At 31.2% G+C, this 15585-nt stretch overlaps 1 protein-coding gene across 1 annotated transcript; it reads left to right on the top strand.

Moving 5' to 3' along the window:
- Positions 1–7499: 7499 nt before the first annotated feature.
- On the top strand, positions 7500–15528 carry Aptx (aprataxin). The gene is made up of 2 exons (XM_089633430.1): positions 7500–8119; positions 9580–15528. The coding sequence occupies exons 1-2, from the start codon at positions 7678–7680 to the stop codon at positions 9732–9734; spliced, it is 597 nt and encodes a 198-aa protein (XP_089489556.1). The 5' UTR covers positions 7500–7677; the 3' UTR covers positions 9735–15528.
- Positions 15529–15585: the final 57 nt, after the last annotated feature.

The following is a 15585-nucleotide window of genomic DNA, read 5'->3' as shown; positions in this document are numbered from 1 at the left end:
TAAAGTCAGGATAATTCATTAAAATAATGATAACTCAATACACTACTAAAAAGTGATAAAAATTCGTTAAAAGCGTTGAAAAAAAACTAACATCCTTCAAGAAATTCATTCCATGTAGTAAACGCAAGTAATTTCAATTCCTACCAATAAAGAAATAAACAAGAAGAATCTGCTAACAAAGGAGTTTGGATCCCACAACAGTTGACGAACTTACTTTAATAGTGAGAAACTTTTGTTTCAACACAACAAAATTTTTTGTTAAAAAATATTTCAATTACAGAATTTTGTATGTCCTTAATTTGAAATTGTGTCCGGTTGAATTATGTATTATTTTAAATGTAAACAAAATTACTAATCCTTTGTTAAATTTCATGCACAATCTTTCCTACTTCATTCATTAGACAATGTTAGAAAACGTAGCTTCCTTCACTCACTATTATTATTTAAATAGCTCTTATTGTTTCCTGCGTGACACAATGTACATAATTTAAATGTTCTAGTTCAAAACATTAGCGGGTGTGTAATTCACAATGGATAACATGATGTATTGTGAAACTCCTGTAATACGCAAGCTAATTTAAATTAAGTGATATTTTTCATTGCGCTGTCATAAAACGTCGGAAAAAGCTTTCTATACTGGTATCCTGTAAAAAATAAAGCCCCAAACTGTATTATATTTTAATTTTCTGTGTTGCACATAGGTACTTTTTAATGTTCTGTGTTGAACAGAATTTACCTTTGAATGTCCTATGTTGAACGGAAGTCACTGTGGAATGTTTTCAGCTGAACGGAAGTCTAATTTGAATTTCTATGTTGAACAGAAGTCACCTTTTAAAATTCAATGTTGAACGAGGGGCTACTTTTAAGTGTTCTATGTAGACCAGAAGGGACATTTGAATGTTCTATGTTGAACAGAGGCCACCTTAATGATTTACGTAGTTCAGAATCATGTTGTTCTTACAAACCTGTAAAACTTTTGTGTTGATACAAACATATTTTCACTTTCGTTGAAAAATCAATATTTGTCCAAAGTTAATAAATAACTCAAAATCAACTTTGGAAACGCAATTACTTCTGGTAGAAACCTGATAATACAACAATATTGTGACTTGTTCCATTAACACAAGACAAAATTAAAAATATTTATGATAAGCTGTTAATTAAGATTGAAATAATAATAATTATTGAGAATGGATATGAAATGATAACCGTTGAAAAATACTACATATTATATTGAATGGGTTTCGATCATTAATTAAACATATTATAACGAAGTATTGTGTTACAGAAAATAAAAATTGTGTTAATTTTTTCTAAAAAAGGTTCTTCCAATCGGTCATTACTTTGTAATGGCATTATTTATTTTATTAAAAAGACAAATAACTTAGTTTACATCACTTTATTTTTATATACACAATCTACTTGTTTCGCCAACAATCTTCGCGTCATAAGGAGTAAATGTACACTAGGGTGTATCGATTTTTAACTTTTTTTTTGTTTTCAAATTCCAAGTTGAAATAAAGTTGCTACTAGGTACCACAACTTACCACAATTTTTTTTGGATTTTTAAAAAAATGTTTAGGTCTCCCGCACAAGGCCTAAAGTTTTAATTTTTTTCAAAAAATATCAATTTTTTTTTTAATTTAAAAAAATAAATTCATAACTTTTTTGTTTATTCCAAGTTAAAAAACAGTAATATTAGGGCATAAAAATAAGTACGAAACGGTTTTTTTTAATAAAATGTGGTATTTTGGTCTCCCGCACAAGCCCTAAAGTTTGTTAATTTTGATGAAATTTTGTAATTTTGTGTACATATATGAACCATGTTTTTTTTAAGTTTAAGCCACCGGAATTAATTGTACTTTTCTTACAGAAGGCATAAAAAGAGACAATATATGTATACATAATTCTTATATACATACAGTAAAAATATATACCACATATATACTATATATATATAATATGTTTTATACCTGAAAAAAGATAGTTGGACGGTGTAAATTGTATGAGAAAGGTGTTGAAAGAAACTAATGTTATTTGCTATTACTGTTGTTTATTACAAAAGTATAAAAGGTTATAACATGTCATAAAATGTAGTATAAAAACTAAGTACAAAATGTTGCTGATTACTTTCCATACGACATGAGTGGCAGTTTTCTTGTTCTACTGCAAATTTACTGACTTGTTTAAGTATTCGTCCTTTCATCTTGGCTTCAAAACCTTAAATCAAAGTTATGTATAGTATTTACATAGGCCTAGTGAAAATTTTATAAATGTTATTACAGTTCCCAAATGAAATTTCAATTTAATATGGAAGACAATTCTATTGCTGAAGAGTTGGCCAAACGAAACCCCGGCAACATCTCGCACGCCAGGTGGCTTACTCTGGCAAATCGAGTCCTTCGTTTGTATGTAGCCACCGATGATCCGACCCCTCAGCTAAGAAAGCTTGCAGAGTTCATAATGAAGGTCTACATACCATCATGGTTCTCAATTAAGTGCAATCCCCAAATCCCGCAAGCTTCCATTCATTTTTTAAAAAGGATTCTTTTCCGCAATTACTTGGAAGATGAGCTAAGAAAAGTCGCCCATGCAACGTTACAGAGAAATGCTTTCATGGCTCACCCAGAGCATGTTTTGATAGCTATGCTGTTCGATGAACGAAAACATATCAGAGCCTTGGCTTATAAGGGAATCCAGAAAGCTCGCGCAACCGAAAGGAAAGGGGTAAGGATATTTAAACCCCCTCAGATCAATTTTGATGCCGAAGACTATATAGATATGATTGACTGGCGATCCACTTCAGTAACCGAACCCCTTCTTGTTACTGATATGAGCCTAGAAGAGTTGGAGTCAATTGCGGAAACTGGCAAAAGTGGAAGGGTTGAATTTAGAATTCCTTCTCACACTCAAGCGGTGGAACGAATTGTCAAGAAAGTCACAGAAGCTTTAAAGCGAGTATGTGGGCTGATCGAAAGAGATGGTTTTATCCGTGCCAGACTGGAAGACCGTAAAGAGCTACCAACGTTCGAGACCAAGAGCCAGTACAAAACCTCTGCAAAGGATTAGAATTTAAGTAAGTTTTTTCGACTATTTTGTAGTTATAATGTTTCTAAATAACGTCTTTATCATACTGTCTTCTATATTAAATTGAAATTTCATTTGGGAACTGTAATAACATTTATAAAATTTTCACTAGGCCTATGTAAAAACTATACATACTTTTGATTTAAGGTTTTGAAGCCAAGATGAAAGGACGAATACTTAACAAGTCAGTAAATTTGCAGTAGAACAAGAAAACTGCCACTCATGTCGTATGGAAAGTAATCAGCAACATTTTGTACTTAGTTTTTATACTACATTTTATGACATGTTATAACCTTTTATACTTTTGTAATAAACAACAGTAATAGCAAATAACATTAGTTTCTTTCAACACCTTTCTCATACAATTTACACCGTCCAACTATCTTTTTTCAGGTATAAAACATATTATATATATATATAGTATATATGTGGTATATATTTTTACTGTATGTATATAAGAATTATGTATATATATATTGTCTCATTTTATGCCTTCTGTAAGAAAAGTACAATTAATTCCGGTGGCTTAAACTTAAAAAAAACATGGTTCATATATGTACACAAAATTACAAAATTTCATCAAAATTAACAAACTTTAGGGCTTGTGCGGGAGACCAAAATACCATATGTTATTAAAAAAAACCGTTTCGTACTTATTTTTATGCCCTAATATTACTGTTTTTTAACTTTGAATAAACAAAAAAGTTATGAATTTATTTTTTTAAATTAAAAAAAAAATTGATATTTTTTGAAAAAAATTTAAACTTTAGGCCTTGTGCGGGAGACCTAAACATTTTTTTAAAAATCCAAAAAAAATTGTGGTAAAATGTGGTACCTAGTAGCAACTTTATTTCAACTTGGAATTTGAAAACAAAAAAAAAGTTAAAAATCGATACACCCTAATGTACACCTATGCAACATTACACCATCCCTTTTTTCATTTTGATCCCCATATCGGGACCTATATGAAAAATCTTCTCTTTACACGATCATTATTTGCATACCTACGATTTCATACAGATTGCCATTAGAAAAAATAATATTTTGGGACGGTACTAAATCATCAAAAATTGGCAACACCTTAAACATAGCCTTAGATCACAATTATGAAAGCATCTCTCACTATCATTTCGAACTGTGTCACGTGCTTGGTCGTTATCCAAACGATGTTTTTGTCTATCCGTTCGTCGTTTGAACTTTAATCATAATGATTTTTATAGGTAACTATGCCTCTGTGAAATTGCCTGCCTTATCACCGTACCTTGATTGATAAGATATTCGTATAACATAATATAAGGTGAAACCATCAAAACACGGCAGCGCAGATACCAAAGCAATAGCTTTCACAACTATGGCTCTGTTCATCAATTAATAAAAGCATGTAACAATATGAAGTTAACACACATTGATATTCTTTATTCTGAATGAGTTAACAGTACGTATGTAAAGTTCTTGTGTACATCTCCTCAAAACAAAATGTCAAATCATCAAACATACATGCGAAATTCATAAACCCTTACAGTTATACACATTCACAAGTAGTAATAAATAAATTTGTAGTATTTTTATTGATATTTAAAATATAAAACTGAATAAACAAGCAACATTTTCACGTAATATAGTTACTTAAGGCGATGCACTACGTCGTGTAATATTATGAATCGAGCCGCTATCAATAACACACCTTACGTAGATGGCGATAAGGCTAAAATTCCCGCTTCACACCATCCACCTGTTTTGATTTATGCAAGAAAAAAACATGGCCAAAAAGTGCCTTTTATTTTATTTTGTGGATGTTCAGGCACAAATATTTAAATGTTTTTCGATCATTTAATAAATAATTTAATTTTCCACGTTATACAATAAAACTATAACCGAAAATGGGTTCGAAAGTAGGAGATTTTGAACTTAAAAGCAGTTTTCACAGGCCTATACATTAATTTTTTCTGGGCTTATAAAAAGACTTATCTAAAAAATACTCGATTATTTCAAAGGCCAGGATGTATTCTACTCACAGTATTTAATTAAATCATATGAAACATTTCTAGGCTACCAAATTTTCAAACCAAAAACACATGATTTTAAATTACCACGTAGTGCATCGTCTTAAAACAATGAGCGATGACAGATGTCAAATAATGTCTGCCATCTGAAACTGTACGAAAATCGGTACCAACATTGACATACCACTCACGGTACAAACTACCAAAATAGAACACGTCCTTTTTTCATCTCGAATCGCTAGGAATAGACAAACTTGATTTAAAAAAAGGTGGTGTAAAGCAGGCAGTATCTATTACTTAGTAAGATAGTAAGTGTACATTTACTCCCGATGAAGCGAACATTGTTAGCGAAACATGTAGATTGTGTATATAAAAATCAAGTAATGCGAACTAAGTTATTTGTCTTTGTAACAAAAAAGGGTATATTTAAAACCTCTGGTAACAGCAAGCCAGTCAACGTGAAATTGCTTTCATATAAACATAATATTTTCGATTTCAGTAGGTGAACATTTTTAAAGCACGTTGTTAAGTTTGTAAGAAAAAAATAACATTGATTGGTAATAATTATTTCACTGTTATGCAAGATTGGATTAATAGTTATTGTTGTTGCAAATATAAAAGAAATTTGCGTTATTATTTATGTGGCATTTATTATTGTTTTTATAGCTTTACTATTGAAATAAATTGTATTAGTTAAAAGTTGATTATGGTGATTTTCGTTAATGCTGTTCTAAAATCTATTGAAAATACTACTTATAAATTTTCAAAATGTTTGTAAATCCAGCACGATCAAATCAAAATGTCTTCAATTCAGAAATAATATTTATGTGAAAATCTATTAAATGTGTTCAATAATTGTGTTAGTTATTTAAAACTTTCAATTAATGTTCTTATTATAAAGCACTATTATTCGTTGTTTCATCTCATAACAAAACCATTTAAGAGATTAAAAGAAATGTACAAAGAATAAAAAAGAAGAAATTCATAATTCAAAAGTAGGACGTCATCACGCACAGAATTACTTTTTGTTTATTTTTAATAATAAATTAAGGAAAGTTACTTTAAAATACCTGAGCACTTTGAATGGTAAGATAAACATTTGTATTTGCTTGAGTTGAGTGTAGTTTGTAGAGTAATGAAAATCACACAGTAAATACTGACCTTCAATCCGTGTATTTACAATTTAACACTGATAATATCTTAGCCAAATCTGAAAAGGTAAATTGATGAATAAAATAACTTAAGTGTAAGAAAAACTGTGATTTCATTGCCTTCCACTTTCATCCTAATACAAATAAAACCGTGATTTCATTGCCTTCCACTTTCATCCTAATACAAATAAAACCGTAATTTCATTGCCTTCCACTTTCATCCTAATACAAATAAAACCGTGATTTCATTGCCTTCCACTTTCATCCTAATACAAATAAAACCGTGATTTCATTGCCTTCCACTTTCATCCTAATACAAATAAAACCGTGATTTCATTGCCTTCTACTTTCATCCTAATACAAATAAAATAATTTTATTATCATTTTACAAAAAAGACAACATGTAAATAAACAATAAACTCCGCATAGGATAATGTACCTACATCTCGAAGGAAAGATAATTTTTCATAATTATTCCAAGACGTGGATATGATAATATGGATAGTGAAAAATAAATCAAAACACTCGATTCAGATATTAAAATTATTGAAACACTTAGAATCGTGAACAAACTGTTTTAAAAAACTAATAAATCACATCTTAAGTAAATTTCGGTAAACTTGTCAAATTCCGCTGCAAGCAAAGGTTCTTTTTAAAAACAAAACTCTACTTTAACTTAAATACCTAATGGAGACAATTATTTAAGTAGGGGGTTTAAATAAATATGCACAAAATAGGTTTTTAGGGTTTAGTTTGGGTTATTTTAATAATTAATGATTATTTTTTTCTTCAAACTTACTTTGATTGAGAAAAATGGAACCATTCATCTTTTACCATCTCCCACCATATAAATAGTTATTTATTGTACTAATTAAGTTGAAACTATGTACTATTTACATGTTTTTATCGTATTAAGTGTGCAGCGGAATTCGCCAAGTTTATCAAAATATTTTGTCTTTATCCTTGCATGAATATAATTAAATATTTCAGGCATTGTTTCATTTTTCAGGCATTGTTCGCCAATAATTTAAATCATAAATCAACCCATAAATATACCACTCTCAATCAACCGCTCACATTTAAATTTTGACGTCTAGAAAAATGTTATCTGGCTAGAAATAAAATATTATTAAAAGAATTACTAGGTAAGTACTTTTACCAAGAAAAACATTGTTGAAACAACCTTCCCCGGTTTCCACCAACCCGATTTTCAACTGTTTGCTATTTGGCAACATGGCAACTGCTTCTGTCAGTGCTGTCAATAACTGTCAGTTTTGTTACAGGTTATGTTTATTTAGCGCGCAGTACTTTAAAACATAATTCGTAATATTATAATAATACTACACCGGCGCTACGCGGTATTGTTGTTTAATTGCTGGTATTCTTAATTAAACCGAGATCTGTTAAGGTTTATTGTACACAACACTGGAAGAGCAATGTCGGCTACTAAAAGAAGAACGATTGAGACGGTTTCGGCAGGAGAGGAGAAGAAATCAAAAACATCAAATCATTGGTCTCAAGGATTAGTGGCCAGCATGGAAAACCCTGAAAACATCGTTATACAAGATGAACAAGTTACAGTTATAAAGGACAGCTACCCCAAAGCTAAATTTCACTATTTAGTTTTACCGAAAGAGAATATCAACAATATATTTAAGCTGGATAAAACTCATTTGCCCCTGCTCAAACATATGGAAACAGTTGCACGGAAAGTCATCGCGGATAATGATGAGGTTACCTTTAAGATAGGCTACCACAGTGTTCCCAGCATGCAGAGGTTACATCTTCATGTCATCAGCGATGATATGGTGTCACCGTCTTTGAAGAGTAAAACGCACTGGAATAGCTTCACAACCAACTTCTTCATTCCATCTGAAGGTAAATAATTAGTCTACCAAGTGGAAATTTTAATAATTCCTTTTTGTGACTGCCCAAGTGTGTCCGATGTATGGAATAAACGGAATAGGATGGTTGGGAAGTAGCCTAAGAGATATTAATTATTTTAGACCCTTAGTAGACCTTATTATTAATATTTGAGCAATTTTATGCTTGGCACTTCCAAATTTTATTGAAATGATTTATATCGCTTTCAACAGAATTCTTTTTGGGCACTGTGCATATTTTAATCATGATTTTGTATTACTTTAGACCAGTGATGAGCAAACTTTTTAACCAGAGGGCCAATATATCTATTTTCAATTTATTCGTGGGCCGCAAGGGGTAGGGTACATTCAGCTTGACGTGGTTGATTTTGCAGTCGGTGGTGCTGCAAACCTATTTATATTTTTTAAAACTGTATTTTTTTGATAAACAAACTATACAATACAAAAAAATTCACTGCAGGTGAAAAAATTTCGTCTCCACGGCTAAAACAATAAATTCTGTCGATTTTATCAATCTGAAATAAGAAAAAAAATTAAAAATACTTGCTATTTTGAAAGGCTGATTCAAAATAGACAGACAAAAGTTTATTGCCAAACCCTTTCATATTTTGTAATAAAGATTTTGAAAAGTTAAATATTCGATAATAGCACCCGGAATTCTGAACGATTACTCTTAAATTAGACATATCAAAACTCTCTTCTGTTATTTACATACATAGAATATAGAAAAACATAATTTGAAAGTACACCTACCCTCATAAAGCAGAATTTTTTGAGATTTTATTTAGCTAAGACTGGGAAGTGCAAAAAGTCTCGCAGGCGTAGAAAATTGGCTTGCAGGCCGCGTGTGGCCCGCGTGTTTCTCATCACTGCTTTAGACAATACTTATATATTTATGGTTGAACAAGAAATTCCATCATACTTATATTGAACATTCGTGTCCTCAGCCAGCGATTTTGTGAAGTTGAACAATTCTGACCTCAACATTTTGTATTATTGTTAGATGCAAAGTTTTATTCCTGAAGTTAACAAGAACCATGCATTGTATAGATACTTAACCACTCGAGTGATGGGGTTTTCACAAAATAATTGCCATGAGCGATGGAGATTTCCGGGCATTCGCTTTTGGATTCGCCAGCGCTTATTTATATATAAACTGCTTACTGTGGTTTGAAGTAAATGAATTCACCTATATTTCATCGTTTATTCCATATTTGTAGGTTTTATAATTGAGCTGTTTACGGAAATTTAAAAATAAATTCAGAAAAATCTTCTAACTAAATTTAGGCAGCCATCGTTCAAGGCCTACAGCGATGAGGCCTAAATATGGGTAGCCGTTGTTCAACTGATTATGAATTCTACAATAGCTTTGTAAAATCTTATTTTTGTATTTAGATAATCTCAACAATTTATCCCCAGAAGTCTCAGTTGATGGTGTATTATTTTGCATTTCAGACCTGCTAAAGATGATTGAAGAAAATAACTGTGTTAAAAAATTATCCGATGACCTGCATAAGGAATATATGGCGACCCCGCTAAAGTGCCATAAATGCGATTTTATTCCCAAAAATATGCCAACATTGAAGACACATCTTCTATCTCATAAATGAAAATCAAGGAACACATTATTTTTTAATACATTTTCTGTTAAATTTTTTTTTTTTCAGGTGTTGTTATATTGTGTAAATGTTCCCATTTCTTTATTAATTGAATCTACTTTAAAAATCGGGGTAGACTTCCGGAAAATTACTTAAAATGCATTTTTCTGATATATGTTTCTTTATGTTTAGACAGGAATTCAATACTCTGTGTGAAAACACTATGAAACAATACATGATTATTACTTCAAGAGCGTCAGCCGAGAGCCATAGAGAATAAAACTGTACTAATAATCTATACTTTGAAAAGCTGGCTTTTTCAACGCAATCACACCACGTAGCACGTTTTGACATAACATTGTATGTTTTAGTGAAACTTTGTTGATTATGTATTATGCTACATCTGCGTAGAGGAATAGGTGAAATATTGGCCAAAGATGGAGGAAATTCAAGGGGGCATTATCACCCAACCACCAATAAACATACTATCGTCTGTGACATCTTTAAAATATTGTTGTTTCACTATATTTTGCACCGTTGTTGCAATGTATCTGTTCTGTTTATCTCATACAATATACACGGTGTCCGGAAAACTCATAATACAAACGGGAAACTGGTGAATCTCCATCACATTTTGAGTCGATTTTTTGGTATAAGTTTTTTGATTTGGGCTTTTGTTTTTAAATAAACCAAGTCAGAAGTTGGAATTAGTTGGTTAAATTTTAAAGATATTGGTCGCTAGAGGGTTAATATATACCTTCTTTTTAATGTCTATTAAAATGCTCCGAAGCGTAGACCCAGCTCAAAAGTTTTCTTTAACCCTTTAGTTGCCAAAAAAAACTGAAAATGTAAAAAAATAAAAAGACCAGACCCTAGAAGAACCAAGAAACTTCTCGATATGGACAGAAACTCGTAAAGGGAACTGGTAGGACTACTAATAGGACACTGCCATCGCAGGAGACACATGCAGATAATTGGGAGTGGAAAACACCAATAGATGCAGGAAATGTAAAGAGGTTGAAGAGACTCCAATTCACCTATGGTGCCAATGTCCTGCCCTGGTGGGAACTAGACTCAGATACCTGGGGAGACATACGGTAGAACCAGAAGACATAGCCACATACCCAATAACAACCCTGGTGAACTTTATTAAAGGGACTGGGTTGTTGTTAAAGGATTGAGGTAAAATGGGAGATAGCACAGTGGGCCTATGGCCTAAGTGCTCACGGGAACTATGTGTAAAACGTCTCCGCCCTTAAAAAAAAACAAAAATTCAAATGCTCGAAACGATAAAAAAAAGTTTTTTGAGTTTTCTTTGTGATGTAGATTCACCGATTTCCCGCATATACTACGAGTTTCCGAACACTGTGTAGATAGTTGACATTACTTGTGTCAACTGGTGTAAGAGATATTTAATATAATTGTTTGAAGATTGTTGCTTCTATAAATAACAATAAATTCAGATTCTACAAGTATGTACTAAATTTGATGTTATGTAACATTTTGCGATTAAATTATTGTTGATTTTGTAAAACTAAATTGTTTTCTATCTGTTTATCAGTCTTTGAATTGGTGGTCTTATTGAATAACTATGTAATATAAAATAAACCTAGTGGTTTACGAACAACAAACCCCTGAAAATAAAGTAAAAATACATATGTAGCTAAAAACTGACATTATGTATCGACCATTTCCTTTCTGATGAATTGTATGTAGTTGCAGGTTATTGAAGAATATTGATTATAGATCAAATAAATAAAAAGTGTAACAATAAAAGACAGTGCTTTTTATAAAAGGTATTATACATGTATTATTTTGATACATATACCTACATAATGTTTACATCCTCATAACATTCATATTCATTAACAAAAGTAATACATCACACATTACAGTAATTTGTCAGTACATATTTTGTTACCAAAACCACACTGAAGTGAAGTTTTGATTTAATTAATTATTCTTAGTATATCGCTTCGTCTTATTACGTTAGAAGCTATTTACAGAGTTTATTGTTTCCGATTTGTTCTTTAGAGGAAGTGAGAAGAGTACAATGAATGGAATGAGATTAATGAGTACAAAATGCATGTGATTGTGTGAGTGAGTTTGTATGACACACAGTGTGCAAGTATGTATTAAGATTACAATAAGCGGTTTGTTGAGCTTCTTAAGTTAAACTACAACTATGATTCGTTGATTGCAGTAGATGTTCGCAGTTTGTATACCTCAGCATGTATTTACAGCTTCAAAAACAATTACTTTTGATACAGAATCCATCTATTTTAATATAATAATGCTCTTACACATTTTAATGAAAGAAATGTGTGTATTGTTGATCTGAATTTTAACCCATTGATTGCCGCCACATAATGACGCCTGCTTATGTTGTGCATTTACATTTTGTGCGTCAAGCATTCAGTGATGTTTATTCAATAACTAAAAAGGTTAGATTAACTAAGAAATGTGAGAATAAGACAGGAGAATCATTAAAATTAAGTACTCAAGAAAAAATTTGTGATTTTAGGAATTCTTTTTCAAAAAATTCGTTTAATTTCGTATGAGCCGATAATTTCAAAATACATTTTTTGGCACTTTTAGTTAAATAGCCTGCTTGTACACGGTTAAAGTCAATACCACATGTGAACCATCCTCTGTGCATAAGCGAGCAAGAGCGCGTATCCGTAGATAGTTTTTGTCCCTCCTGAACGTTTATACAAATGATTCTTCCATGGAATAGGACTTACACCGACGACGGGTTAATAAAATGGAATCAATAAAGTTGGTTCACATTATTTCAGATACTACATATTTATCTATAAAGTCGCCTTAAAATCAAAAGGGCACTTGTGCATTAATTGTGTTTTTAACAAAAACACACATTTTTGTGTTTTATCATTGTGTATATCTTCGACGGCAATCCATCCCCGCGTAAGTCATCCTGCAACGCCATTTGACTGCTGTAATAAACCTACATTGGTTGAATTAATTTAGGATTTTTTCAATGTAAAGTAATAATCTTGCAATGAAAATAGAATCACCGCGCATGTCAATTGCCTTCTGTTTGGGTAAAATCATCGCCAGTTTTTTATCTCTCCTGAAAGTGAAGGATTGCCGTCAGCGATATATTTTGTGACCAAATTTTTTTTTAAATTATTTCACCATAAATATTTTTGCTTTATTTTAGCCTTGTACATGAACTGAACATTTTTTAACCCCTATAGTGCGGCTGGCTACATTTGCAGTCCAGTGAAATTATAACTATCTTGAGGTGCACTGCAGTGTGCAGTATGTAAAGCTAAGTTTTAAATGTTTTAGATGTATTTCGTTACTGTCAATGAAAATTCCAATCCAAAAAAGTTGAAATTGTAGAAGTGTGTCTATTATTTCTACCAAAATTTTCAATATTTAATTTGGATTTGAGAAGTTTACAAAATTTTCATAGGAGTTAGGTAATTTTCAAATACATGTATAATAAATTATGATTTATTTATGTTTCTATGTGATTTCATTAATTAATTTACTTTTATCCAATTGTTTTGTTTTGAGTAAACTTACTAGTAAAACTGTATTGCCATTTTGATTTTGAGGTGACGTTATTATGTTTGTAGTTTAAATAAACGTTGTTAGCATTAAAATGTAATAAAAGATTGACGCTTCAATAGTTACGTGTCAAGTTATCCCTGCCCCAGCCATGGATTGGAATAACGTGCCAGGTAACCGTAACAGTGAATGTAGGAAAGGGATCTACTGCAATCGCAGAATTGAGCTAAGTGAGGTATAACAACAATTTAACAACAGTTAACAGTAATAACAATCCATCCACTATGGGCACAACAACATTTCCAACAAATTTCATAAGAAACTATCGTGTATGTATTGAAAAAAAAAAGCTCTCAAATTCAGGTAAAAAATATATTATTATTTTTCAAATCAACTTCATTACAATCTTATTGGGTTTCTTACCTCCCTATCTACTCGTAATTAAGAAAACTAAATAGAAAAACATTCTGAAAATAACAATTCAAAATGCAATGTGGACGCAATTTTACAAAAATTATACTTCTTTAAGAACAATGAAAAGTGTTTTTTTCCCAGACTTTTTCCGGTACAAAATGACTTCGATCTTATTGAAATATAAATGAGCCAACCTCTGATTTATCCTACCATGTATTACAGTCAATTTAAGAATTCAAATAGTTTATTTAATAATTACAGTGTAATTCATTTATTTCCTGTTTATTACATAGATAATTATTAGGCTTAGAATAATTGGTGTAAATATTTGCTCATCCAAGTAATATTCTTAAGAGTAACACGAATATAATTTACCATTTGTCAATGTCAAATCCGTAACAGTTATCTGTACAGGAACATTACTAACTGCGTGCAACAGAGACATCGCCCAACTGTCACCAACCTCGGATCTCCGAGACCTGTGAACCTTATAAATAGCACACTTTAAATATGTATATTATTTATCCATGTTTGTCATTATCATTTCCACCACATATCTAACTATGTAACTGATTCAATCAATATTCATTTCTATAATTTCATTGTGGAGAAGTTGTAAAAAAATTCGGAATAAATATACACATGTTCGTGATCATTGTAAATTTTGTAAGACAAAATATGTATTTTTATTGATTTGTAATCTACATAATATATCTACCTACGTACATTATATATTATGAATGATTAAATCTACTATTGTTACTATGTTTATGCCCTAACATTATAAATAAGCCACAGCTATTTGCATAATTATAAAGTATGGGTTTCATAGTTTATAACCATGTACAGAGATGTGAACTCCCAAATTATAATGCAAGTACAACTTCTCCATTACAGAAAGCTTTACACATTCCCGATAATTATTCAGTTTTATTGAAAACTACCCAACTTATTAATACTGCTTCATAAGAATAATGGAAGCATCATCATGGATATTATTCACCAAACAAATTTAAATAATAATAATAATAATAAAGTGTTTATTTCTGTATGTGGGGAGGTTAGTGCAGTCCCACACATTCCATATAGAGATACAACAAAATATATAATCAAAAACAAAAAGATAGAACAGAAAAACAAAGAAAAGAAAACAGAATAAATTGAAAATAATATATTAAAAAATACTGCTTCTAAATTATATTAATATTTTACATTCTGCTTGGGGTAAACTGATAAAATATCTTGCGTAACGCATTTCTCAAGGTTTGGCACACCATTTCATAATTTGGCACACTCTATGTAATAAAATTTGGCACATCTTAAATTTTCTGGTGGTATCCCATCTTAACACTGCAGTAAATATATTTATGCACATTTAACCTCCTGGAACAGCATTTATATTTTGAACTACTGATGGTTTCTGACCTCACCTCAACTAGGGAAAGCTGAATGATATCAATAAGTGATCCAAGTGGATCTACTAACAAATGAAACAAAATGCCTCAAATGAAAATTATGGTATTTTTTCAAAAATTAGCCTGCTTGGAATTATTTTTTTGATATTTACTCAATAAATCTTTTAATACACTCTTCATAATGTATTATGTAGGACAGTGGTTCCCAATTGGTTTTTCTTGAGTACCCCTTCGAGGATGAGCCCAAACTCGCGTACCCCTTGTAGCCAAAATGTACATATAGTCTGTACCGCACAGTGTGCGTACGGTGGGGCAGGCGTGTGTATTTTACAGCCCAATTAACATTTTTCACAACAAATAATCAAATAAAATATCAAACTTTATATATTTCAAAGATTTTTCCAAATTATTCCGAACAATCATTTGAAAAATTTGTTGGATTGTATTAAGTTTAATATTATTTGATATTTCAATGCGAAAAGGGTAAAATCGGC

Source organism: Hesperophylax consimilis, chromosome 7 (assembly GCF_061612785.1).
Source record: "Hesperophylax consimilis isolate HC1 chromosome 7, BYU_Hcon_1.0, whole genome shotgun sequence".
Classification (NCBI taxonomy): domain Eukaryota; kingdom Metazoa; phylum Arthropoda; class Insecta; order Trichoptera; family Limnephilidae; genus Hesperophylax; species Hesperophylax consimilis.
The sequence above is the reverse complement of the archived record's forward strand: the minus strand, read 5'-3'. Positions and strand labels throughout refer to the sequence as shown.

Excerpts from the sequence above, each read along its gene's own strand:
- Aptx (XM_089633430.1), top strand. The coding sequence starts at position 7,678 with ATGTCGGCTACTAAAAGAAGAACGATTGAGACGGTTTCGGCAGGAGAG. Across the intron at positions 8,120-9,579 it reads CTTCTTCATTCCATCTGAAG|ACCTGCTAAAGATGATTGAA; the intron begins GTAAATAATTAG and ends TTTGCATTTCAG.